This window comes from Pristis pectinata, chromosome 9 (genome assembly GCF_009764475.1).
Source record: "Pristis pectinata isolate sPriPec2 chromosome 9, sPriPec2.1.pri, whole genome shotgun sequence".
In the NCBI taxonomy this organism is placed as follows: domain Eukaryota; kingdom Metazoa; phylum Chordata; class Chondrichthyes; order Rhinopristiformes; family Pristidae; genus Pristis; species Pristis pectinata.
Window position 1 is genome coordinate 75,295,160 of NC_067413.1, and position 24,676 is coordinate 75,319,835.

Genomic DNA, 24,676 nt, shown 5'->3' on the forward strand with positions numbered 1-24,676 from the left:
GAATGCCCTCATCACTGTGAACTTCTAACAATTAACCCCTCTGGCAGCTCCATGTCAAACCTACTGTCAAACTGGTACAACAGACAGCCATTATGCCATATACAACTATTATTTGGCAAACAATCCATGTTTCACCATTCCACACAAGTTAAAAAGCCAAAAAAGTTTCAGATCTGTAAGGGGTGTCAAAAATCAATTTTTATTTGCCTAAAAAAATGTAACTTAACATGCCAACATTGTTTAAAACAAGCTTTTGCAATCCCTTGTACAAACATAAATCTTGACTCTTCACTTCTCAAATCTCCTACTTGGTGCTACGCTTATGGCTTCAATAGAGGTACATTGACTACACCACATCCACCCGTGAAGAGTCGGACTCAATTACTGGGGCACGGGCAGAATGTGGAGCATGGACTGCTGGCGATTTTGGGTTTTGTGCTTTAGGAAGTATGATGATTGAAAAATAGAGTGCTTTGTTCAGGATCACCACTTCGATGTTCCCGTCACTATCCCTCTTACGGCCCTCATGTCTTTTGTAGCAAGATACGAATTGCTAATGCATTTCTCTACAGATCAGTACAATGCTGAATGTTGTAGGATTGGTAACTCCCCCGACCTTCTTTGCTACATGTTAAAGCATGCGTTATATTCATGACCATTCCAGCAGTCGATCTGCCAATGACCCCATGAAAATGACTTCACTTGTCTGACTGCAGCCCGTCTCAGCAGTCCCCCACCCAACTTTTGGGGAATGTCTACTTCTCCTCTCCTGAGTGCAGTAACTATCTGAGGGGTCCTACTTTTAAGTCAAAAATCCCAGTGCCACACGGTAGTTTTTCATTTGATCTAACATTGTTATTTGCATTCTTCCTCCCCTCTTGGCCTTAACGAACAATACTTAAGCCTGAAGATAAAACGTTCCCAGGAGTTAGCCGTCTATATTGTATTTCTTCAAGGAGGCTTTGAGCACATCCTTGAATTTTTTTCCTCTGTCCGCCTGCTAAAAAGAACTTAGAAAGAAGGTATTCTGTACTCACTGCCAGCTATTAAACAGGCGTGTTCAGTTCTGCACCGAAATATTTGTACAATTACAAGAGAGCAGTTTATCACATGCTATTATTCCTAAAGGAGTACACATACCCAATAATAAATAAAACTACATTAGGGTCCCCAAGCACTTTTGAAGTGATTTGTCGTCAGCAAATGTTTGTACATATAGCAACTCCCACAAACAACAATGCGGTCATGATCAGATGATTTTTTTTAACGTGGCTGTGTTACTCATAAGCGCCTGATAAACATTAAAACCGATACTCCGTCGATGATTGGAAAGTATTTGCACAAGACAAAAGCAGCCGAGGAATCTGCTGTAATTGCTTCTGCAGTTGTTGCATTAAACAGTGCCCTTTACAATCTCGACGTGTTGACAGCAAGCCCGGTCCCTGACAGAGTGCCCAGCTGGGGACCCGACAGTTTCATTCCCCTTGTTAAACAACCCACGTCGCAATTTGCCGCTAACCTACCCCCCCCCCCCCACCCCTTTCCCTACACCCGCTGGTTGCCCGGCAACCGTCCTCTCCGCCAGCTGTTGCCTGTTTCCGTGACGCGCTTCCTTCCGGCGTCTCGAGTCGCGTCACGAGACGGTGCAGCCGTCGGGCCGAGAGGAGGATCAGTCGGCGGCGCCGCGCTCGGTCGGTTCGAGTCCCCGCATTGCAGCTCAGGTGAGGCCTTTTGTTATGTGGTGGGGAATCGGTCGGTCGGTCAGTCGTCGTACCAGGCGGGGTGGTGCTGCACGGAGAGTGACTGGGTTACCTACCCCCTCCCCCGGCGGCGGGAGGGAGTCGCGCTGACTTCGGGCCTTTAATGTGAGCCCGGCCGAACGCGGGGGAACCGTGAGGCCCCCCCCCCCTCCCCGCCGAACGCGGGGGAACCGTGAGGCCCCCCCCCTCCCCGCCGAACGCGGGGGAACCGTGAGGCCCCCCCCCTCCCCGCCGAACGCGGGGGAACCGTGAGGCCCCCCCCCTCCCCGCCGAACGCGGGGGAACCGTGAGGCCCCCCCCCTCCCCGCCGAACGCGGGGGAACCGTGAGGCCCCCCCCCTCCCCGCCGAACGCGGGGGAACCGTGAGCCCCCCCCTCCCCGCCGAACGCGGGGGTCCCGTGAGGCCCCCCCCCCTCCCCGCCGAACGCGGGGGTCCCGTGAGGCCCCCCCCCTCCCCGCCGAACGCGGGGGTCCCGTGAGGCCCCCCCCCCTCCCCGCCGAACGCGGGGGTCCCGTGAGGCCCCCCCCCTCCCCGCCGAACGCGGGGGTCCCGTGAGGCCCCCCCCTCCCCGCCGAACGCGGGGGTCCCGTGAGGCCCCCCCCCTCCCCCCCGAACGCGGGGGTCCCGTGCGGCCCCCCCCTCCCCGCCGAACGCGGGGGTCCCGTGAGGCCCCCCCCTCCCCGCCGAACGCGGGGGTCCCGTGTGGCCCCCCCCTCCCCGCCGAACGCGGGGGTCCCGTGAGGCCCCCCCCTCCCCCGCCGAACGCGGGGGTCCCGTGAGGCCCCCCCCTCCCCCGCCGAACGCGGGGGTCCCGTGAGGCCCCCCCCTCCCCCGCCGAACGCGGGGGTCCCGTGAGGCCCCCCCCTCCCCCGCCGAACGCGGGGGTCCCGTGAGGCCCCCCCCTCCCCCGCCGAACGCGGGGGTCCCGTGAGGCCCCCCCCTCCCCGCCGAACGCGGGGGTCCCGTGAGTCTCTTTCTCTTCCCCCCCCCCCCCAACTTCCCGCCGAACGCGGGGTCCCGTGAGTCTCTTTCTCTTCCCCCCCCCCCCCAACTTCCCGCCGAACGCGGGGGTCCCGTGAGTCTCTTCCCCCTCCCCGAACGCGGGGGCCCCCGAGCCCCGGCCCTGTTTGGCGCTGACGTCACCGGTAGAGTTAGGCGGACACTGTGCGTGTCTCAGGCGGACGGACTCGCCGCTGTTGCAGTTGCTGGAAGCCTGAAATAAAAGTGAAAATTGTTGGGAATGGGCTGTAAGCGGGTCAGGCAGTACCTGTGGGGAGAAGGAAAGACTACGCTGGAGCACTACGGCTCTTTAAAAGGTCAGGGCCACAGTGAAAGGTAACTAGACAACTGAAAAAAATGCTTAGATGGCGAGCAGGAGGTAGATAAAGCGATTATTCACGTTTGTTTGAAACAAATGTAAACAACTTCAGGTTTAAGATGCTGATTGAGTAAAGTTTGAGATTTTATCGAGTTTCACTGAAGCATTGTAGTTCACAGATGGGTCTCAAGGAGATGGCATGAATAATAGCAGTGAACGATAGCAGCTTGGGCTTCCATTATGCACGGAATTGAAATGTGTAGCAAAGTTATAACCTCATCTTTCTTTGTTGCCCTTGGTAGAAGGATTCAATCACTTGTGAAAACCGTGGTGTATGCTTACTTGTAGCTGGTTTTTGAATTGCCTTGATATGAAACTTATTCCTTTTAATCTGTGAGATAGATCATGTTGGTTTAAAGCTATGGCAAATCTATACTTACATAATTAAGCAAAATATTTGTGGATTGTTTGAACTTTGAGAGGGAGAAAGAGGGAATATATTGGCACAGTCGTGGTTTTGATAACATTGATTACTTTATTATGATTAGTTTGTGCAGACATTGGAATAATTATTAATATGTTTAATGCTGATTGTCTTGGATTTTCCCTTTTGAGAAATCTGTTTTGATCTTTTGATATTCCTCAATGCTAGGTGTAAATAACAGGTTGGTATGATGACTTGGCAAATCATTTTCTGGAAGTGATGTCACCTGAAAACATGTTTCTATAAATATCATCGTTCCACCTTCAGCTATCATCCAAAGGAAAGATCAATTTGATGCAGTCTAATGGCAAGCTTTCAATATTAAATATTTTTCTTGGCAGTCCTTCTTTCTGACAAGCAATGATAGTGTTTTACGTCTGGGCGATGTACTAACTGGACTAAAGGTATAAGTGAATTGTTCTGAGGTAGAATAACCTGAATCTTTCCCACTCTCATCTGTGGTTTGCCCGCTAAACCCACTCCAATCTAATGTTCTTAACATGAAACATTCTTTAGGAAGTGTGTGGCAATTTTTATGGGCACTATGTAAGAAGTCTTGCAGTAATTTTTTTTGATATGGAGCAGGATTCTATTCCAGTGCATCTGCTGCTAGGGTGACTACTGCCTGTATTTTTTCCATACCATGTTCTGCTTATTCATCAAGTTGAAATCATTGAAAGTCAATAAATGTTCATTGTTCTTATTTAATATTTGTTTACACTGTTACCTCACCTCTGGTTATCCCACACAGTACTGATTTGTTATAGCGTTCTTAGTCCTAGAGTTTGGACACTTCCTTGCTGAAGACATCTGCTTGCCTGCACACTGCTGTGCCAGGAAACTTGCCATCAACCCTTGTCTGCCATGAAGCTGTGCATTGCTGGTCGGTGAGCTTGTATCGTTAGAGAAATCTGGGTAGGGGAGAGCTGTACAGCCAAATGGAGAGATAGCAGCTTCCATTGCATGCAACAGAACTGTAGGATCTGGCTGTTCTTTCAACACATTGGAGTAGCCACTGTCAGTCCCAGGCAATACCCACACTTGCACCAGCTAGGATGCAGTCCTGACCCCCATATCTCAGCACTGAATAGCTACACTGCTTGCCCTCACAGGCAGAAGTTCACTCCATTCTGAGCAGTGAAATGATGAGACCATTATTTCATCACTGTTGGATTGCCAGGGAGGGCAGGGGTTTGCACTATGTTCCTGGCATAGCAGTGCTCTCATTCCTGGGAATGCATTCTCAGTGCTAAACAAGGTGCCAGTTGTAAAATCCCCCTTAGCCTTGGACTTCCCTACCTTTGTCATTTCCTCCATCTCTACAAGTTCTTTTCTTTACCTGAAGTTGGTTCTTTTAATTCAAATCTAGTAGTTTGGTACCTCTTCATTGATTGTGTCTGTAGATTTCTAAGTGCTATTTACTGAAATGTCTCTCTTAAACCACTCCACTTGCCTTTTAAGCCAGTTCTGAATAAGCTGCTGATGATCCTTTGGTGTCATCTTCTGTGGCATTTTAGGTAATGCCTTCAGACAGTTTTCAACATTAGTGCCATTACATACATTTAAGTGGTTATTTCTAGTGTTTTCTGTTTTACATTGAGGACTTGGACCTTTTGGACATGCATGCAGATGACACTGCTGAGCAGAGTTGGCTTTCACATAATATATTCTAATCATAACAGTTTCTACCTCTCGGGTACATGATTCCTTTGATTGCCTTTGTGCAATAAGCTTGCTTGTCAAATATCACATTTTGGATGAGTGGAGACCAAAACCATCATGTTTGACTGATCTGAATCTCCCTAGTCATCTTGACAGACTGAACCATGTTGTTGGCCTCCTTTCAACTCTGCTTAAAATCCATTTTCAATCCATCACCAAGGTGAATTCAGCCACTTCTGCAATATCGCCTGTGTTCCATTGAAACACTTATCAATACGATTGCTTCACAGAATCAAATATTTTTAATCTATCATTCATGATGCCAGCATTCTTTATCCTTCATAAACCATTATTTGCCCAACAGTATGTAACAGAAATTACTATTGATCACTTAGTCCTGCTCTTTACTATTTTCACTGGCCTCCAACTTTATTGTTCTGCTCTATATTTCCAAATCTTCTTGCATATCTTTTTGACTTCTGTTAATCATAATATACCATTCAGTACAATCTATTCATATGGTTGTAGACTACACATCCAGTACCCATGACTCATCCCTAAATTAGTGCAACTACTAGTGATAAAGCTAGTCTGACTATATTGTGCCCTCCACCTGTTTTGAAATGTGCATGTTGGCCATGTTTTTAACAGGTTTTAGGTCACATATATAAATCCCATGCTGATTCTTGTTCATTTGTAAACTACTATCGAATGATTTCTTTTATGTTGAACCTGGCTATGTGATTGCACCATTGTAAGCATAGAACTTGTGCTTTTTTTTATTTTGACTTTGTTTTGCTATGCAATTAAACTCTGAGAAGTATTTGCATACAAACATATGAATTGAGAGCAGGAGCCGACCGCTTGACCCCCTCAAGCATGCTCCAGCATCAAAAAAAAGGATCGCGGTTGATCTGATTGTGATCTCAAGTTTGCATCTCTACCTGCTCCTCTCGCCTTTCACCAGCTTGCTTATCACAGATTTGTCCAATTCTGCCTTTGAGGGAGAGAGTTCTGAAGACCCTCTTGTGGGATTTAAAAAAAATTATCTTGGCTGTCTCACATCGGTGACCCTTTATTTTTAATCTGTGACCCCTAGTTCCAGATTCTTCTACAAGAGGTAACAACTTCTCCACATTCACCTTGTCAGTACCACTTGAGATCTTCTGTTTTTTTTTTATCAAGTTCCTTCTCACTCTTCTAAACTCTAGCAGATACAAACCTAGCTTGCCCAACCTTTCTATATAAGATAACCTTCCTATTCCAAGTTTTAGTTTGGTAAACTTCTTTAAATTGCTTCATCCATCCTTAAATGAGAGAACCAATACTGTACATAGAGCTTAAGATGTTGTCTCATCCCTGGCCTTTATAACTGAAGCCTAACCTCCCTACTGTTGTATTCAATCTCCCTAATAATGATAGCATTCTGTTATCTTTTCTAATTACTTGTTGTGCCTGCATATTGGCCTTTTGAGAATCAAGCACTAGGACATCTGGATCCCTCAACAGCAGAGACCTCTTCAATCTCTCTCAGTTTAGATTTTTCCCCCCACTAAAATGGGCAATTTCACAGTTTGTCATAGTCCATTTGCCAGATCTTTGCCTATTCACTTAACCTTTGTAGTCTTCTGGTATCCTGTTCACAGCTTGCTATCCCAGCTATCTTTGTGCCATCAGTAAATTTAGTATCCATACATTTGGTGCCTCCATCCAAGTTCATTTATACAAATTGTTTAAAAAAAATTGACCCCAGCAGCATTTCTTGTGCTACAACACTCATAACTTCCCAACCAGATAAACACCTATTATTGCCTACATTCTGATTCCCATTTGTATCCACACCAATATGTTACCTCCTACACTGAGTTTTTATTTTCCACAATAAGCTTTGATGTGGCATCTGGGTATTGGATATCCATTGGTTCTCTTGTATGCACAGCATGTTAATTCTTCAAAGAACTCCCAATCAATTGGCCATGATTTACCCTGCTTTAACAAAAACTTTCTAACTCCTGCATTTAATCTTGTATCTATGTCTTCATTCTACTGTGTTAGGACAGCAATAGTTTGTTTCTAAATCCCCTTTACCATTCCATTCATAGTTTGGAAAAACTTCAGTTCCTATAGGTTTACGAAAATGTGCTTTTTTTTTAAAAAAATTCTTTTTTATTTTCTTTACACAAAGCACAACTCCATTGCTTCTGTGTGTATTCTATCTCTTATCTCAATATTCTAACTCGCTTGTAAACTTAAATTAAGGAATTGAGTTGCGATGGTCTCAATATGTCTACAGTTATTACAAGATTGCACAGAGGTCAGAAAATGTTTCCACTGACTGTCAGAAACTTGCCAAATAGCCATTACTCATGAGCAAACTTTGAAATATTTCCAGGGAAATTTTATGCCAATTGACAGCAGAATTAAGCCAGTCAGTGTCCACATTGTACACTTCAACTGCAGTTTAGTAAATTATAATCAGAAGAATACCTGGCTAATCCTCTGGCATTCCAAAATCCGGTGTTGATAAATTATTTCCCAACCAAGATCAGAAACCAGGCCTCAGATCATTTGGACTCCATAATTCCGGCACACTGGCAAAAGTGGAATGTTCCTGTGCATGTGGATACTGTCCATTAGCAAATGAGTATGCTAATTCTGTTAGGAAGATGGTGAAATACTAATCTGCCAAATCTTTAATTTTGAATTTGTGTCACTATCCCCAAATAGCTAGCAATCATTGATTCAGAATGCAAGTGTAAGGAGTAGACATTATATAGATATGCAAAGCCTCCATTGTATAGTAGACTTGGGAAAAATGTAAGATACCTGTTGACCTGCTCTCTGTAAGCAAGCACAATTGTGCACATCTTGGGAAGGAGAGTAGGAGTAGAATTTTTTTCAAACGCAAGTTTTAGCTAAAGCCTGTTTTGATATTTGCTGTTACCACTTGCAGTAATCTGCCCAAATGAATTATTTTTCATGAACATAACAAGATTTACTTTACGGAAAAAGTAAAAAGATGAAATAGTTTTCATTGGTTTGATTGTCATTGCACTGGATTTTCAAGCAAGTCACATGATTGACAAGCCGTAGAAGTTGCAGACCACTTTTCTTTATTCATGAAGTTTATTCAGAACACTATATTTAGCAGATGAAAAGTGTAAAGAAAATGCATTTTACTCACTCTCTCTCCTCCCTTGTCCTACTACCTGCATTTAGGATTGAATTAATTTGGATTTGTTGGCAGTGGGGGGGGGGGGGGGGGGGGGGGCGGGGAAGAGAAGGTGAGGGGAATAGTATGGAAATATCTGCAATCTTCTTGGAAATGTTACTACATCAATGTCTTCCAGAGAGTGTAAACTAATGATAATACATGTTTCAAATTGTCCTTAGGCATTGTGATCTGTTATGGGTGAACTAGTTGAGAAAATGTATGTATTTCCAACATCATAGTTTTGCATGCAGAGCTATCCATGTTTGGTTGTCATGGTAAATCCTAGCAGTTGTACAATGTAAGAAGGTGGTTATTGCAATGTCATATTTTATTCCAGGTTGGTTAGATTAATCCTTTCTGTTTTGCTACAGAGATTGTTCTGAACAATAGTATGTAACAATTGCATCCCAAGTTTTTTTTAAATTCCACGTTAAATGTACAGGAATCTAGAGCATAAGGAATAAGTGCTGTAATGATCTCTTGAATCAAAAAAAAAATTCAAAAGCTGTTTCTTCAGTATTTTAAAGTACATCTTTGTATATCTATTTTATAAAGGCATGATTGCTAGATATTTTAAATCACAAGATTATATGCTAAACAAAACATTTCTTTTCTCCTTAAGGCTTTTTACATTTGACCAAACATGTCTTTGTATCCATCCTTAGAAGACCTTAAAGTAGACAAGGTGATCCAGGTAAGCACTAAAGGAAGTACTCTGTATTTGTCAGTTATGATTCTATTATTATGCACAAAACAATCAGGAGTATGTAATGAACCTGATGGTACAGATCTTAATGGTGGAGCAAAGGGGCAGTAAGCATAGGTTCCAGTGACGTCAGTTGAGTTTAACTTAATATCTCATTCAACTCTTCAGTCCTATTGATTTTTGCTGAATTTGAACATTGAATTGAACATTTGCTGAATTTGAAATTTGAACAAAAGGATAATTTCTGTTGTATCACTCAGTTTTCCTTCCATAGGGCCATAGTAAAGTGCAGGACCAGATGTGAAAGTGATAATTCTAATTGATTTTTGCTCTAAATATTTCTGTAATATTTACTAAGTCTTAACTAATCTGTGCAGCAAGCAGTTAATGTGTGTAAGAATCAGACTCTCTTCTTTCTAAGCATTCTAATACCTTGGTTTTGGAAGCTAATAAATCTATAAATTGAGTTTCAAATGATCACTTAAGAACTTGTTTCCTGGGTTTTTCTGTTCTTGGTAAACAATGACAAGCTGTCCAGTTTTGGCAGCTCAGTTGTTTCTTGCTAGGCGTCAATTTGGTTGCCTTTTCTTTACGTTGCCTGGATAGCCTTGCAGAAATATACATGGTACTCGGTGATAATGGTATCAAGAATATTGTACAAAATCATTTCAAGATAATGGTGCAATATCATGATGTTTAGTTAGATTCCTTTCCCCCTATTTCAGTGAGCTATTTATAGCTGTCCCCAGATATGATCTGTAGATTAGAAACTAAATGGCTGCTTTCTTTACTATTTGCCGCCTTAGCTATTTTTTCAGTCTTGCTGTGAATTTTGCTTCCTGTACCATGCCATCCTGAGTTCTGGATTAATTGGTTGATTGACATGGTATCAAATGCCTGGCTGAATTCTGCACCTGTTCCCTACTCAGGTTGATTGTGCAATTATTTCAACACTTGCAATGCACAATAATTGCACAATCAGTACGTGCATGCAAACTCATTTTCACCACAAATACAAATAAACTCTGACATCTCCTTTGTTTTAATAGAATTGTATAAGATTATGGTCCAGGGCAACTGCAATCTAGTTTAAATGCCATGTTTGAATTATCTTTTGGATAAGCTGTTAAAGTGAGGCCCTGTCATGTATATAATTAAATATAAAAGGTTCCCTGAATTTGAGGATATTTTGGTACCTATCCATTTATCACCCAATGCAGTAAAGTGAAATGGTGGTGCAGTGGTTAAGTTATTGCACAAGTAATCCAGAGGCCTGGTCTAAAAATCCACAGAGGTGAATTCAAATATCACCACAGCATCTGTGGATAAAAATTCTTTCCCCCCACCAATTCTAATCTCAGTAAGGATCTCCTTCAAACTATTGGATTGTTTTTACTAATATTCTTCATGGAATTGTGTCCAATGTCCTATTTGGTGTAGCTTCTTCTCGAGATCCATTAGCAATGTGTTTGATTCTTAACTGCCCTCTGAAATAGCTTAGTAAGCTATTCTTGCATTAAAGTCAGAATGAGTGTAAAATGTTGAAACAGAGTAAGTATAAAGCTGGATGGACTACGTGATTTTTGACCTGAGTATCACATTCGGACATGGCAAAGTTGCTTCCAGTCGCGTTATCCTTGCAAAGTGTTCCTCGTGAGCATCTGTCTGCATGAATATCCTTGACGATATGAAATCCTTTGAATGTCTAGCCCTCCTACCATTAACATACTGGAGTGGTCAAAATTGTCCAGAGCTTAGTTGGACTAGCCCTGTAAGTAAAATGGGTACAAGTGGAAGTCAAGCCTGGGTATCTTGATGCAACTAACTTGCCAGCCAATTCACTCTAGTCCCCATAGGCTTGCGTCACCTACATGGCACAGGTCAGGAGAGTAATGGAATTCTCTCTCCTTGCCCAGATGAATGCAGTTCAAACAACACTCGAGTCCAACCCCATCAAGAGCAAAGCTGCTCATTTCACTTATAATCCATCCACCACCCTAAACATTAACTTGCTGCACCACCAGCACATTATCTACAAAATGTACTGTAATTGCCTAGGCAATACAGGGTGCACCTCTAATACCCATGACGTCCAGCACCAAGAAGAACAAGGACAGCATCACTTGCAGGTTCCCATCTAAATTGCACACCATCCTGACTGGGAACTATATTGCTCCTTATTCATCAGTCTATTTCAGAAATTCCTCACCCAATATTACACTGCACGGTTTCAGGAAGTTGCTTACCACCACCTCAAAGGTAATTATAGTCAAACAATAGATGCTGTCTTTGGTAGCAATGCCTGCCTACCATGAAATGAATTAAGAGTAGTTTCTTACCTTGCTTTCTCCAAAAGTATGTAATTGGCTTTGGTATTGAAATTATTAAGGAAATTGCATAAATGCATATTTCACATTTCTCTTACTCATTCTTTTACCCATTTCTTTTTCTTTAGAACTCACTAGAAATATTTAATAATGCAAAAAAAATTTGTTGAAATGCCTGTGTGTCAAATGTTCAACATGCTTTTCAGGCTCAATCTTCGTATGTGGCAAATTCTGGAAATCTTGCAATCTTGTCTGAAACTGCAACCTCTGAACAGTCAGATGGAGGTAAGTTGGTGATATGGTGGGGAAGAAAGAGTTTGTAATCTGGCACTGCTCATCATAAATTGGGTGTTTATAAGAGCAGGAGTCTTATGCCATGTAATGTATAATTGGAGTTGATCATTGTACTCCCTTACAGCATTGCCCCTCGTGTTGTAGTCAGACCTTAGCTTTCATTTATGAAGGGTGAAGTTAGTTAAGGAATTATGGAAGTTCTAATTTTATTTTGGTGAAGGTATTCCATTTACTTCCCAAATAACTTTTTTGTTTTTAATATCTATGGGAGGGTTCCAAATTTCTACCATTCTGTAAGGGTAGAAGTGTTCCCCAATTTTATTTCTGAAAGACCTCAATCTTTTTATGTCTTGATAGCCGTAGTCTCTCCAAGTCAGCTGAAAGTGTCTCTCTATCTATCCTTTCTGATCCCTTCATCTTGAATTGATCAAATCATACTGTATTCCATGGAATTTTGTCTAAGACCTTGGTTTCTGAAATCGGTTCCTTTAATTGAACTATGAGGCCAGGTTTCATTCTTTATGACCTTCCTAGGATATGGTGCTCAGAACTTCTCTCAATACTCCAGGTATAGTGTATCCAGGGTGGCAACATAATTATCCTGGTGCTTAAGGACTCCAGCTATAAAGTCCAGCGTTGCATTTGACTTTTTTGATTACTTTCTTTAAAAAAAAACTTCTCTATAATGTTTTAATACACATGGACCCAACCCCATCTTCCAGTTCTCTTTGGACCCAGCTACTCGTTTATTTAGAAAGTTCTGTGTTCTATCTTGTTCTGGCTCCAGTGAATGACTTGGTATTTGCCTACTTTGAAATCTATTGCCACAATTCCTTTTCACTTAATCTAATATTAACTGTTTGTAATTTAATGCCAGTGTTCATATTGCCATTTAATTCATCCTTTGCTGTACATTTTTGTCTTTTGGCAAATTTGGTTATGTGGCTTTGATTCTCTCCCACCCCCTCCCCACCAATGTGTTATTTATAAATATGGTAAATGTTGATGACCTCAACAAAAATCCATGCCGGAGTCCACTAATCATATTCTGCAAATTTGATCATCTTGATATTATCCAAGTTCCGTCTCTTGGCATTCAGGCAGTTTCTTTGTTAGGCCAATAAATCGTCAGAAAATTGTGGAAATTAGGATTCCACAAGGATTGGTGCTGGGACAGCTTTTTGTTTGCAATATGAATATAACTAAATGGATTGGGTAGAGGAGAAATTTCTGCCTAGGCTGAATCATAAGTAAATGAAGCACTAGGAATGATTTCTAGATTAGTAGAATTGAAGAGTAAGGTGTTCAAGTTTAAGTTCATGTTTATTGTTGTCATACACATACATACACAGGGTATAAATATCTTGAAAATAAGCTTTTTGCAGCAGCAGCTGTTGTTGATCCTCGAGGTATGGGTCTTCAGGCTGCTGTACCTCCTGCCTGATGGCAGCATCGAGAAGAGGGCATGGCCTGGATGGTGGGTGTCCCTCAATGAATGCTGTCTTCCTGTGACATCGCCTCTTGTAGATGTCCTTGATGGTGAGGAAAGCTGTGCCCATGATGGAACTGGCTGAGTCCACCACTTTCTGTAGCCTCTTGCATCCTGCCCATTAGAGTTTCCATAACAGGCAGTGCTGCAACCAGTCAGAATGCCTGCATGTCTATAGAAGTTTGTCAGAGTCTTCAATGACATCCCGAATCTTGCATGTTTTCTTCCTGGTTTCATCTGTGTGCTGGGTCCAGGATAGGTCCTCCAAGATGTTGACACGTAGGAACTTGAAGCTGCCCACCCTTTCCACTGCAGACCCTTCAATGAGGATGGGTGCATGTTCACCTGACTTCCCTTTCCTAAAGTCCATAATTAGTTTCTTGATCTTACTGACGTTGAGCGCAAGGTTGTTATGACACCACTCAACCAGCTGACCTATCTCACTCCTGTACACTGTCCTGTCACCATCTGTGATTCTGTCAACAACAGTGGTGTCATCGGTGAATCTGTAGATGGTGTTGGAGCTATGCTTATCCACACTAATCTTGTATCAAACCATGTCTGGAGTACTGTATGCATTTCTAGTTGCCAGTTATTTAAAAAGCAGCAGCATCATGGAACCAGAATGGATTGGTTGAGCCAAATAAGGAGTTCCTGTGTATATTTCTCATGTTAATGGTTCCACCCCAGATAAATCTGATACTTCAGTACAGTGCTGAGGGAATGCTTTTGAATGAGATGTTAAAGTAAAACCCCTTCTTTCTCAAGCAGACATTAAAGATCCCATGGTAGTACTTCTGATGAAGAGCATGAGAGTTATCTCTGGTACCTTGCTCAATATTTATTCCCCAATCTACATTTCTAAAACAGATAATCTACTCACTATTACATTAACTGTTGGTGAAAGTTTGCTGTTGTATTTCTATTTTAATGTTCTATTTCAAAGTAACTATCTCAAAAAGTAGTCCATTGGCTACACTATTAGTTTGTAATATAAATAGGCAGTCTTTTTTAAAATAATCTTTTCTAAATAACTTTACAGTCCTTTATCCCCGTCTGTATCCTGAATTGTCTCAGTACATGGGGCTGAATCTGAATGATGAAGAGATACAAAAGAATATGAGTCTGGTTCCAGCTCCAGATGTAAGTGATGATATATTTCTTGGTCTCTATACTATACTGGGTGATTGAGAAATTGTTTTGTAATTTTATCTCCAACATTATGCAGCAGTTAAATCTTAGCTAGAATGCTTGACCAGATTGAAATCTCCAGATCAGGACTTATAACTTAAAGATTTCAATTTTTGTATTAAAACAAAATTGTGCTTTAATATACACAGCAAACTGTTGCTAGACCATCTAGTGTAAATTACATGGTGGCACCAGTGACTGGAAGTGATGTGGGTCTTCGGAGAGCTGAAGTGAAACAAGGTATTCGGGAATTAATTCTCTGCAAGGATCAGGATGGGAAGATTGGCATTCGCCTTAAATCAATTGACAATGTAAGTACTCCTTAACTATAATTTTAAGCTATTGAGAGGTTTGTAATATTGAGGTTGTTCTGGTAAACAAAGTATACTGAAGATCCTTTATACAGGCAACCCCTGCGTTAGGGCCATTTGGGTTATGGAAGTTCACCCTTACAGAATTCACAAATAACTACCCAAAAGTTTGAGATACGGAATAAAATTCATTCTTATGGAATCTATGTAGGAATAAATACAAAATGCAAAAGAAACAACACATTTAGTTAATTTTTATTTTCAGTCACTCAGTACTGTGGGGCTTGGATGCTACAGCTTTTAAATTCTTCTGAAATTATTCATCAGCTAAAATAAGATTTTCCCAGACCAAAAAAAAGGGTTCTGTGCAATGATGCGACTTGAAAAAAAAATATCTTTGCTATATTTGGAATAACATCTTGATTGTGTAAATTGAAAAGCAAAAAATGACATCTCCTCAGATGCTGGGTATTTCCAGCATTTTCTGGTTTTGTTTATTTGGATTATTTACCACTTTGAAAAACCCCTGGGATTTCTAACTGCATTTGACACACTTGGGAATGCATTGACTTTTTTCCAAAAGATTGTTTTCATGGTGTGTACCTTTCTGCCTGGCTTACAATTATTGCCCTTTACATGTCCAAAGAGGTTGGTGTGTTGTGCTGTAAACTGTTATTTTGATTGTGACTTGATGGAAACTGAATTCCTAGCAAAGCCACGTTAGAGAACACTAAAGAGTTGGACTGCTTTGTAGATCTGCAGTAGTAGAAGCTTCTGAGAAATTTTCTTTTGGGGTTTGGGCAATTATTGCTCATCTGTTAATCTTGTGAAGGTGATGGTGAGCCACTTGAACCCACTGCAGCCATTCTGGAGCAGGTACTCCCAAATTTATATTGGGATGGGAGCTCCAGGATTTGGATCCAGTAATGATGAAGGAATGGTGATGTATCTCCAAGAAAGGAATTTCTGCAACTTGAAGGGGAACATGTAGGTGGTAATGTCCCCTTCCATCATCTTGATGGACATTGCGTGTTTAAGGGGTGCTGAGAAGTTCGAGTGCATTTCATGGTTCTTTCTCTGGTCAAGGGGGAAATGAATATTTATGGTGTTAATCAAGTGGGCTGCTTTGTCACGAATGGTATTGAACTTGAGTTTTGTTGGAGCCGTACTCAACCAGGCAATTAGAAAGTATTCCATTACAGCTCTGACTCCCAATAGATGTTGGAATGGCCGAGGGCTTTCTGTGAATGAGCCACTTACAGCAAGATACCTAGGCTCTGAACTCTGACTCTCTTGAAGCCATAGTATTTTATGTGGCCTGTCTGGTTGAGTTCCTAGTCAGAGGTGACCCTCCAGGATGTTGATAATGGAGGGCTTGCCAATGGCAGTGTGTTATGGAATATCAAAGGTAGGTGTCAAGTATTTCTAATTGGAGATGGCCATTTTCTGGCAATTTTGCAGTATGACTATTGCTTGATAGATGCAAGCTGTACCAGAATGTTGTCCAGACTATTCTGGAAGGATTATTTGCTCAGGAGCTGCGATTGGAATTGAACCTGCATAGTCCCAGGTAGAATATAAAAAATTCACACTGATGGCATCCAAGTTGAGGATCAATCAGGTTGCTGGAGCTGGGAGGGTAAGTTGCTGTGCCATCCAAAAAAAACAAATTTGTAAACAAACTGGGCTTTCCTTATTGCAGTGAAGTAGCTATGGAACTTTGAGAAACTTAAATTTCATAGTTTTCTAAACTTGTTCTGTTGTTAGATTGAGATGATGGATTTGCTCTGTGGTTTGGCTAGGATGGTTGAAGTGTGGTATCTTTATTCTGGGCATGTGATTTATTTTGCCACTTCCCCGATTTCCTTTCTCATCACTCCACCAAAAAAATATTCATTAGCATTTATCAATTCTTTGTGTGTTTTCACTTGTATTTTGCAAGAAAGTTTTTAATTTATGCTATTGAGTCATTATCACATACACATTCCAAAAACAAACCTCACTCTTTGCACTCCTAAGACACTTATTCCTGGGAGATGGCCTGAAGATGTCACTGTTGCAAGAGCAGGCAAAGTATGGGGAAAGAGAGAAGGGGTTGGAAACTGAGAGAATAGTTACTGGAAGAGGAGAGTGACTGAGAGAAATTGAAATCGGGGGATGGGGGGCACTAAAGCAGGGAGGGCATCAAGGAAATGAAGCCAAGAAGGACCTGTGTAAGATTGTGTGTGTGTGTGTGTTGATATACAAGTGAAAGTGCAACTGCTCGGATTGTGAGTGTATGTATGTCATGCATATGTGCACTAAGCCTGTGCTGCAGAGACTGGTTTTCAGTCATCTTGGACCTCCTTGCCATTGTATCAATACCTTGTTCTATCTAGCTAGCTTGATAGCTGGTGTGTAACAGCCATCCACATTAAAAGAATATGTGCATGGGCATCTTCCTCTCTTGAAGGCAGGAGGATGGTGATGATTCCCAAGTGTTACTTTGCTTTGTTGAAATCATTGCACCAAGTTTGTAGCTTTGCATAGATTGAATTAATGTTTGTGACATTGTTTGCATCTCACCACCCCCTAATAAAGATTAATAGAAGTTATGGTCTAATGGAAGCCTATTGCACTTTTTTTTTGAAGTTACAGGGGTGAAGATGGCTGGCCATAGAGAATTTAAGTATATTTTTCCATTGTATAAGTGTTTTGTTTTCCTCCTCTCCTGCAGGGTATCTTTGTTCAACTTGTACAGGCCAATTCTCCAGCTTCTCTGGCTGGCTTACGCTTTGGTGACCAGGTTCTGCAGATAAATGGTGAGAATTGTGCAGGTTGGAGTAGTGATAAGAGTCATAAAGTGCTGAAACAAGCTTCTGATCAGAAGATTAGTCTCATTGTTCGTGACAGGTAAAAACTTTTTTTTCTTCACTAATTATTTTTGGTTTCTAAGACAATTACTGAGCTTTCAATTTTAAAATTAAATGGAAAAGGAGGGTTGGTGCTTCATGATAAATCTTTACATTTTTCTACTGGTCACTTGAATGCAAGTGTGAATTTAGTTGTCACACTGTTGTATTTGGTTTGTTTATTTGGTGAAACCCAACATGGTTCCCAGCTGTCTAACAAAATATACATTTCAGGTGATTTGAGCAGATCACTGTGGCAATTGTAAGGGGAGTATGTTATGTCTGACAAACCTGGTTGAAGGTGGTGACCAAAATGGTGAACCTAGTATGGATATTGTTAATCCAGATGCAAAAGGCATTTGATAAACTCCCTCATAAGATGTTGCTAAAGTTGAAGCAGGGCAGTTTGAGAGTAGATTATTGATCTGCCAAGAAAATGAGTGGCAGGAGAGAACAGGCCATTCAGTAAGATGACTGATCAAATCTTTGGACTCAACTCCGGTCTCTTGCCTGATTACCATAACCCTTGATTTCCCTGTTGTCCAAAATCTATCTTGGGCACGAATATACCTAATGAATCAGCATTAATTGCTTAGGGTAGAGAATTCCATAGATTCACATCTTAGATAAGAAATTGCTCATCAGATTCAGATTAGTTTATGATCATGTACATGGGGTACAATGAAATTCTTTGCTTGCATGAAGCTCAGAATATACAGTGTATATCATAATAAATACAGTGAGTATAAGACAGCAGAATGGTGCAAAGATTGTAGTGCAAACTGAAGTATTGCAAACGAAATACTGAAGTGACAATAGTGGAATAACCAAGAGATGTAGAATTAAGAGTATGAGAACATGGCATCACAGTCTTAACGGTTTGACCTCTGGCCATTGCTTTCCACCAGTGGAGAAGTCTTTCTTGCAGAATATAACCTGTTCAGATTGCCCCTTATTTTCATGAATTTGATAGCACAGTGTGGTTCTGCTGAATTGTTTCCACACCAAGACAATGCTCATATACAAGGAATTTTATCCCATGAGGAATTAAAGTGGAAGCAGCTTTGAGCTCAAAGAATATTGGGATGAAATTCTCAAAACTTGAATTATAAGTTTTCAAGTTATCTTTTGGAAATATTAATGATCTTTTTTTAAAAGAATGCCATATGAAGAGCAAAGATTTGTAGTGAAGTAGATCATTTGAGTTGTAATGAAGATGAGCCTGATAACTGCCTTAATAGTTAGGAACATTGAACAGTACAGCACTGGAACAGGCCCTTCAGCCCATGATATCTATGCTGACCATGATGCCAGTCCAAAGTAATCCCATCTGCTGGCACGTGATCTGTATCCCTCCATTCCTTGTTCTTGTACCTGTCAAAATGTCTCAAATATTGCTATCGTATCTGCTTCCACCACTTCCCTAGCAGCACATTCCAGGTACCTACCACTCTGTAAATTAAAGAAACACTTGCCTCATAATTCTCCTTTAAACTTTCATCCTTCTCACCTTAAAGCTATGCTCTCCAGTATTTGACATTTTCACCCTGGGGAAAAAGGCTCTATCTACCCTATCAATGCCTTTCATAATTTTATATACCTCTATCAGGTCTTCCCTCAGACTCCGATGCTCCAGAAAAAAAACAATCCAAGTTTGTCCAATCTCTCCTTGTAGCCAATACTTTCTAATCCAGGCAACATCCTGGTGACCCTCTCCAAAGCCTCCACATCATTCCTATAGTGTGATGACCAGAACTGTGCACAATACTCCAAATATGGCCTAACCAAAGTTTTATACAGCTGCAACATGACTTCCTGACCAATTGATGATGGCAAGCATACCATATGCCGCCTTTACCACCCTATGTTGCGACTTGCAGGGAACTATGGACCTTACACCCCAAGATCCCTCTGTACATCAAAGTTGCTAAGGGTCCTGCCATTTACTGTATATTTTCCTCTTGCATTTGATTTCCTGAAGTGCAACACCTCACACTAGTCCGGATTATACTCCATGTGCTGTTTCTCCACCCACATTTCCAACTGCTCTAACCCTGCTGAATCCTTTGACAACTTTCCTCTCTGAGGTTTATAAAATCATGAGGGGCAGGGATAAGGTGAATAGGGACAGTCTTTTCCCCAAGACTGCAGGGGAAAGATTTAAAAGGGACCTGAGGGTGGTGCATATATGGAATGAGCTGCCAGAGGTAGTTAAAATTATGACATTTAAAAGATATTTGAACAGGTACACGGATAGGAAAGGTTTAGAGGGATATGGGACTAGCTCAGTAGGTAACTTGGTTGGCATTGTTGAAGTGTCTGTTTTCTGTACTGTACAGCTTTATGCCTCTCATCAACCCATCTGCATTTTCATCCAAGTCATTCAATATATATCAAACAAGCGGTTTCAGCCCTGATCCTTGCAGACCACCACTGATTGCAGACCTTCAGTCAAATTAACACCCTCTGCCACTACCCTTTTGTCTTCTATGGGCCAAGCCAATTTTGAATCCAATATACCAAGTCTCCTTGGATCCCACGTGCCTTAATCTTCTGGGTCAGCCTACCATGTTGAAAGCTTTACTGATGTCAATGGATACAACACTCACTGCCCTAATCTCATTATCTTCATCACCACCTCAAAAAAAAACAACCAAGAGTTTGAAAGAAAAGATGTGTTTGTACTGAACCTTGGAATATCCTAAGGGGCTTAAGATAAAACACTTTTTTAACTGTAAACACTTGTGTAGCTATAGCAGCTAGCATGAATACAACACACTTTTTGATATGATTTCTGAAGCAAGGAAATGCAACTTTGACTAAAAGAGGAAAATTCAAACATTGAAATTACTTTTTGAAATGATATTTGTGGATTAGTGTCTGTGTATGTTATTAATCGTGGAATTTTCTTTTTGCACAGGCCTTTTGAACGCACCATCACTATGCATAAAGACAGCACAGGACATGTTGGCTTCATTTTCAAAAATGGAAAAATCACCTCGATTGTAAAAGACAGCTCAGCAGCCAGAAATGGACTCCTAACTGAACACAACATCTGTGAGGTTAATGGGCAGAATATCATTGGGTTGAAGGTGAGAAATGATATTTCATTTATTGAAGTTCAGAAACCATTCAGAATAATGTTGTAGAATAACTGAAATCAACAAATTACAGACATTGTCAAAACACAGCAACCATGGAAAGAAGGTTAAAGTTTCAGTATGATGGCCTTTGATCTGAAACTGTTTTTCTTCCCTTCCATGTTGCCTGAGCTGCTATTTTCAGCATTTTATGGTTTGATTTAATATTGCAAGGTAATTATCATGAATTTTGTATACAAATCTATTCATTTTAAATAGTATTAACTCCTTTGCTTAAGATTTCTAGTTTAATTTCAGTGGGTCTTGAATCTTATGGTTCATTGAATGTGTTCACTTTGCATCTTGAATTGTTTAAATCCTCCATTACTTTTTTTTTGTCTGCAAGTCCAAAGACTTAAAGATTCACTTTAAAATATTTTGCTCAAATGACTTCTTGAAATGAAATTTGTGGATTAGTATCTGTGTATCCTACCTGAAAACAAACACTATTCTTAACAAATGCTACTACTCAAAGCCACTGGGTAGCTTTGATTCTTCCACCCTTTGGGATACTGGATCAAACCTGTTCTGTTAAATTATGGGTGCATCTATCCAATAATTTTCACAAATCTGTTTAAAGCAACTGACCACATCTCCACAATAGGTTATTGAGTCTTCAAACTTGTATATAAAATTGTTCATGAGGGAAAAGTTAAAACTGAAATTTCTAAAAATCAGTTTTGTCAGCATGTTTTTTATTTAAGGTAGATGAACTGTATATTCTGTTACTAATTGTTTTCTTAATGTCTGAACAGGATACACAAATTGCTGATATTCTGGCAACAGCAGGGAATGTAATAACCATTACCATAATGCCTTCATATATTCATGAACACATGATGAAGAGGTAAATGTTGATTTTAAAACCAGATTCAGATGAACTTTTTGACAGGTACTATAACTTCTACCATTCATGCTACCTCAGCCAGTTTTTAGCACAAGGTATGTAATGGTTCATGGAAATTAGTACAGTGGGGCACAAGTGATTTAATTTTTGACACATTATAGACAATCTCTTTAATTAAACATGTTCAGCAGGTTAGGTAGCATCTATGGAGACAGAATGGAGATGATATTATGGGTTAACCTGAAGCATTTTGTTTTTATTTCCTAATTCTGGAGCCACTATTTAATGATGGGAGTACCATTAATGATACCGCTTGCAGCAGTTGCAGGAAGTAGCTGAGCACCACTGTCAATAGAAAGTAAGACGGTAAAATAGCCATGTCCTGTGCCTGTATTTTTAAAAAAAATTGCAACTTCATTGGAAAAACTAGTCTCTCAGAAGGATGATTCCATTCTAGAGAAAAGATAGGAGGAAGGATTAATGTTACACATTTATTAGTTGGGGTAAGGTGGGATTGAAGTGTTTTATTAGATTTACTCAAGTGGAAACTTGTTATGAAATACCAAAATTTACATGCAATTTTATTGCAGAATTTATGGCTCTTAGAAAGAGATACATTGTTCATTAACGCAAGAGGTGGCTAAAACATTAATTCTAGTATGTTACCCAGGAACATACAGCAAGACCACTGTTTTGTTGATATGGCTGACTAAAGTAATGCAGAAACTTTTGGTTTAACTGAACCATTTTGCATTCTAGATATTTCAGTAGTTAAGGTGATGAGTGTAAATACAGTGCTGGGGTTCTGGCAGAATGGAAGTTGCTTGCAACCTGTAAAATAAAAAAGACAAATTTATGACTGCATGATCAGCTAGGAGCAGTTGTATACAAGAGGCTTTTAATGTTTAGGATGGTTAAATGGAAGTTGGCAGTAAATGAGTCATTTCAAACTGGCATGGCAGTCAGTAAGCAGTTGGATTGCACAGGGCATAAATGTTGGGGGGTCTTCATTGTTTGTACTGTAGCCAAACTTGATACAAAGATGGGCAAATTGTGAGGACACTGAGTGGGGCAAGGAGTTGTCAGATCAAGTATAATGTGGGATGTTATAATCTTAAAGAATGAAAAGGCAGATTGTACTGCAACTGTGATTCCCTTCATTTAAATACTAGTGATCTGGAAGTCAGGAACACAGGGTTAGCATACAATTAGCATGACTTAATGGAATGTTGGCCTTTATTGCAAGGAATATGGAAGAAGTTGTTTTGATGCAACTCCACAGGACACCTGGTACCAACACATTTAGAATATTACACACAGTTTTGGTCTTTTCTATTTAAAGGGTGTACTTAAACAGACAAAGGTTGAGTAGGTTTGGGTTGCAGTCATAGCATGAGAGGTGATCTGGACCTGGGGTGGGGCATATTTTAAGGATCATTCATTCCAGAGGGATGAGAGTAATTGAATATATTCAAGGGGAAGACTGGCAAATGTTTAAACTGAAAGGGAATCAAGGGATAGCAGTAAAGTGGTGTTGAGGCTAAGATTGGATCAGGCTTGAAGGTAAAAAGGAGCCCATTCAGCAAGATTGGGCTGATCTTTTATCTCAGTATCACTTCCCTTAAGATCAGTGGTTCAGAATTGTAGCAACAATGCACACATTTAATCACTTTGGATGAGAAAGTAGATAATGGCTTAAAATAACTTCTTTTACAATAATATTGGGGTATCTTTAATTTTTGTACTTTTTGATTTTTCACTAGGATGGCTTCAAGCATTGTCAAGTCCCTAATGGATCATGGGATTCCTGAGGTGTAAAATCCTGAAATGTGACTCAACTTTTTAGGCTTCTAGATGGCCCTACTCTAGTTAAAACAGCAACTTGGATTGTACCCAGCTTACAAGATTAACTCTTACTATCTAACTGTATACTTAAAACAATATACAAATTATGAGCTGTTTTATTTACTCAGTGCTACCTGTTTACAAAGCAAAGAATTGACACAGACTGCCTCTGATCATTCCTTTTATACATTTCATTGTTCCATGTCCTTTTTGATTTATATATGATGTGGAATGGTAATTTGACAGTATTTGAACTCCAGTGAAATTGTGAATCTTGATTTCCTTATTCTAGCTAATGAACAGTTGTGGTTCTGTTCTTTGATTATTAGTATGTTGAGACTATTGCTATCATTGTTCATCCACTGTAAAAAAAAAATCAACAATGCATTTAATTTGATGTAGAAATAAAGTACCTTGAACATTTTTCCATTAAGTATTTTAGTCATCATTTTAAGTCGTACATTGGGAAGATAAATTGACACCACTGCAGCATCCTTTTCCAAAAAAAGAACAACTAAAGATTTCTATTTTCATAATTTACAGTGAAGGCAGCCCAGGGCAGTAGTATCAACCAGGGGAAAAAAGATTACCAGCATATTCCCAGGTTTTGGTTCATAATCTTGTAGATTATAATTTCCTAAAGGGAAAAAAAAAATACCTTTACAAACCCTTAAGCATTCATCATAAACCTTTCACCAAAAATCTTGATAGTGCCATAGAGGCCAAGAGATTCTGCAATCCCCAAGGAACTAGATAATCCAGCCACCTTTGGTCAAACTAAAACTAAGTGGTAGTCCAGTGATGAGATAATACACCTTCATATTTATCCAATCATGAACAATGGAGACATGAACTAATTAACCTAGTGCATCCCCCTAATGCCTGTCTTCTAAGTTTGTTGCTGCTTGTCATACAGCCCCAAAGTGGTGTTTTCCTGGTAGCTGCTGAATTACTGGTGGAATGCAGCAGCTTTACAGTGAGGAGGGCTATGCCACCTCACCTCAGAAATCTGAAGAGAACAAAGCACCATGAAGTTACAGTAGCTCTAAGTACTTGTATTCAAAGGGACTATTACAACAGCCTCATCTTCCTTGGCACGTGCACCTCTTGGGTGGCTTCTACTTTGGTTGCAATGACATGGATACAACTGACATGAGCTTTACTCACCTTCACACTTCTACATGCTGATCATATGA

General features: G+C 40.5%; 1 protein-coding gene across 1 annotated transcript; it reads left to right on the forward strand.

The window, feature by feature from the left end:
* The first annotated feature begins 1,309 nt into the window (after positions 1 to 1,309).
* On the forward strand, positions 1,310 to 23,904 carry LOC127574609 (syntenin-1-like). Its single transcript, XM_052023754.1, has 9 exons — positions 1,310 to 1,721; positions 9,062 to 9,133; positions 11,679 to 11,757; positions 14,298 to 14,398; positions 14,596 to 14,757; positions 17,474 to 17,649; positions 20,569 to 20,740; positions 21,544 to 21,635; positions 23,399 to 23,904. The coding sequence occupies exons 2-9, from the start codon at positions 9,083 to 9,085 to the stop codon at positions 23,451 to 23,453; spliced, it is 888 nt and encodes a 295-aa protein (XP_051879714.1). The 5' UTR covers positions 1,310 to 1,721; positions 9,062 to 9,082; the 3' UTR covers positions 23,454 to 23,904.
* The last annotated feature ends 772 nt before the right edge of the window (positions 23,905 to 24,676 follow it).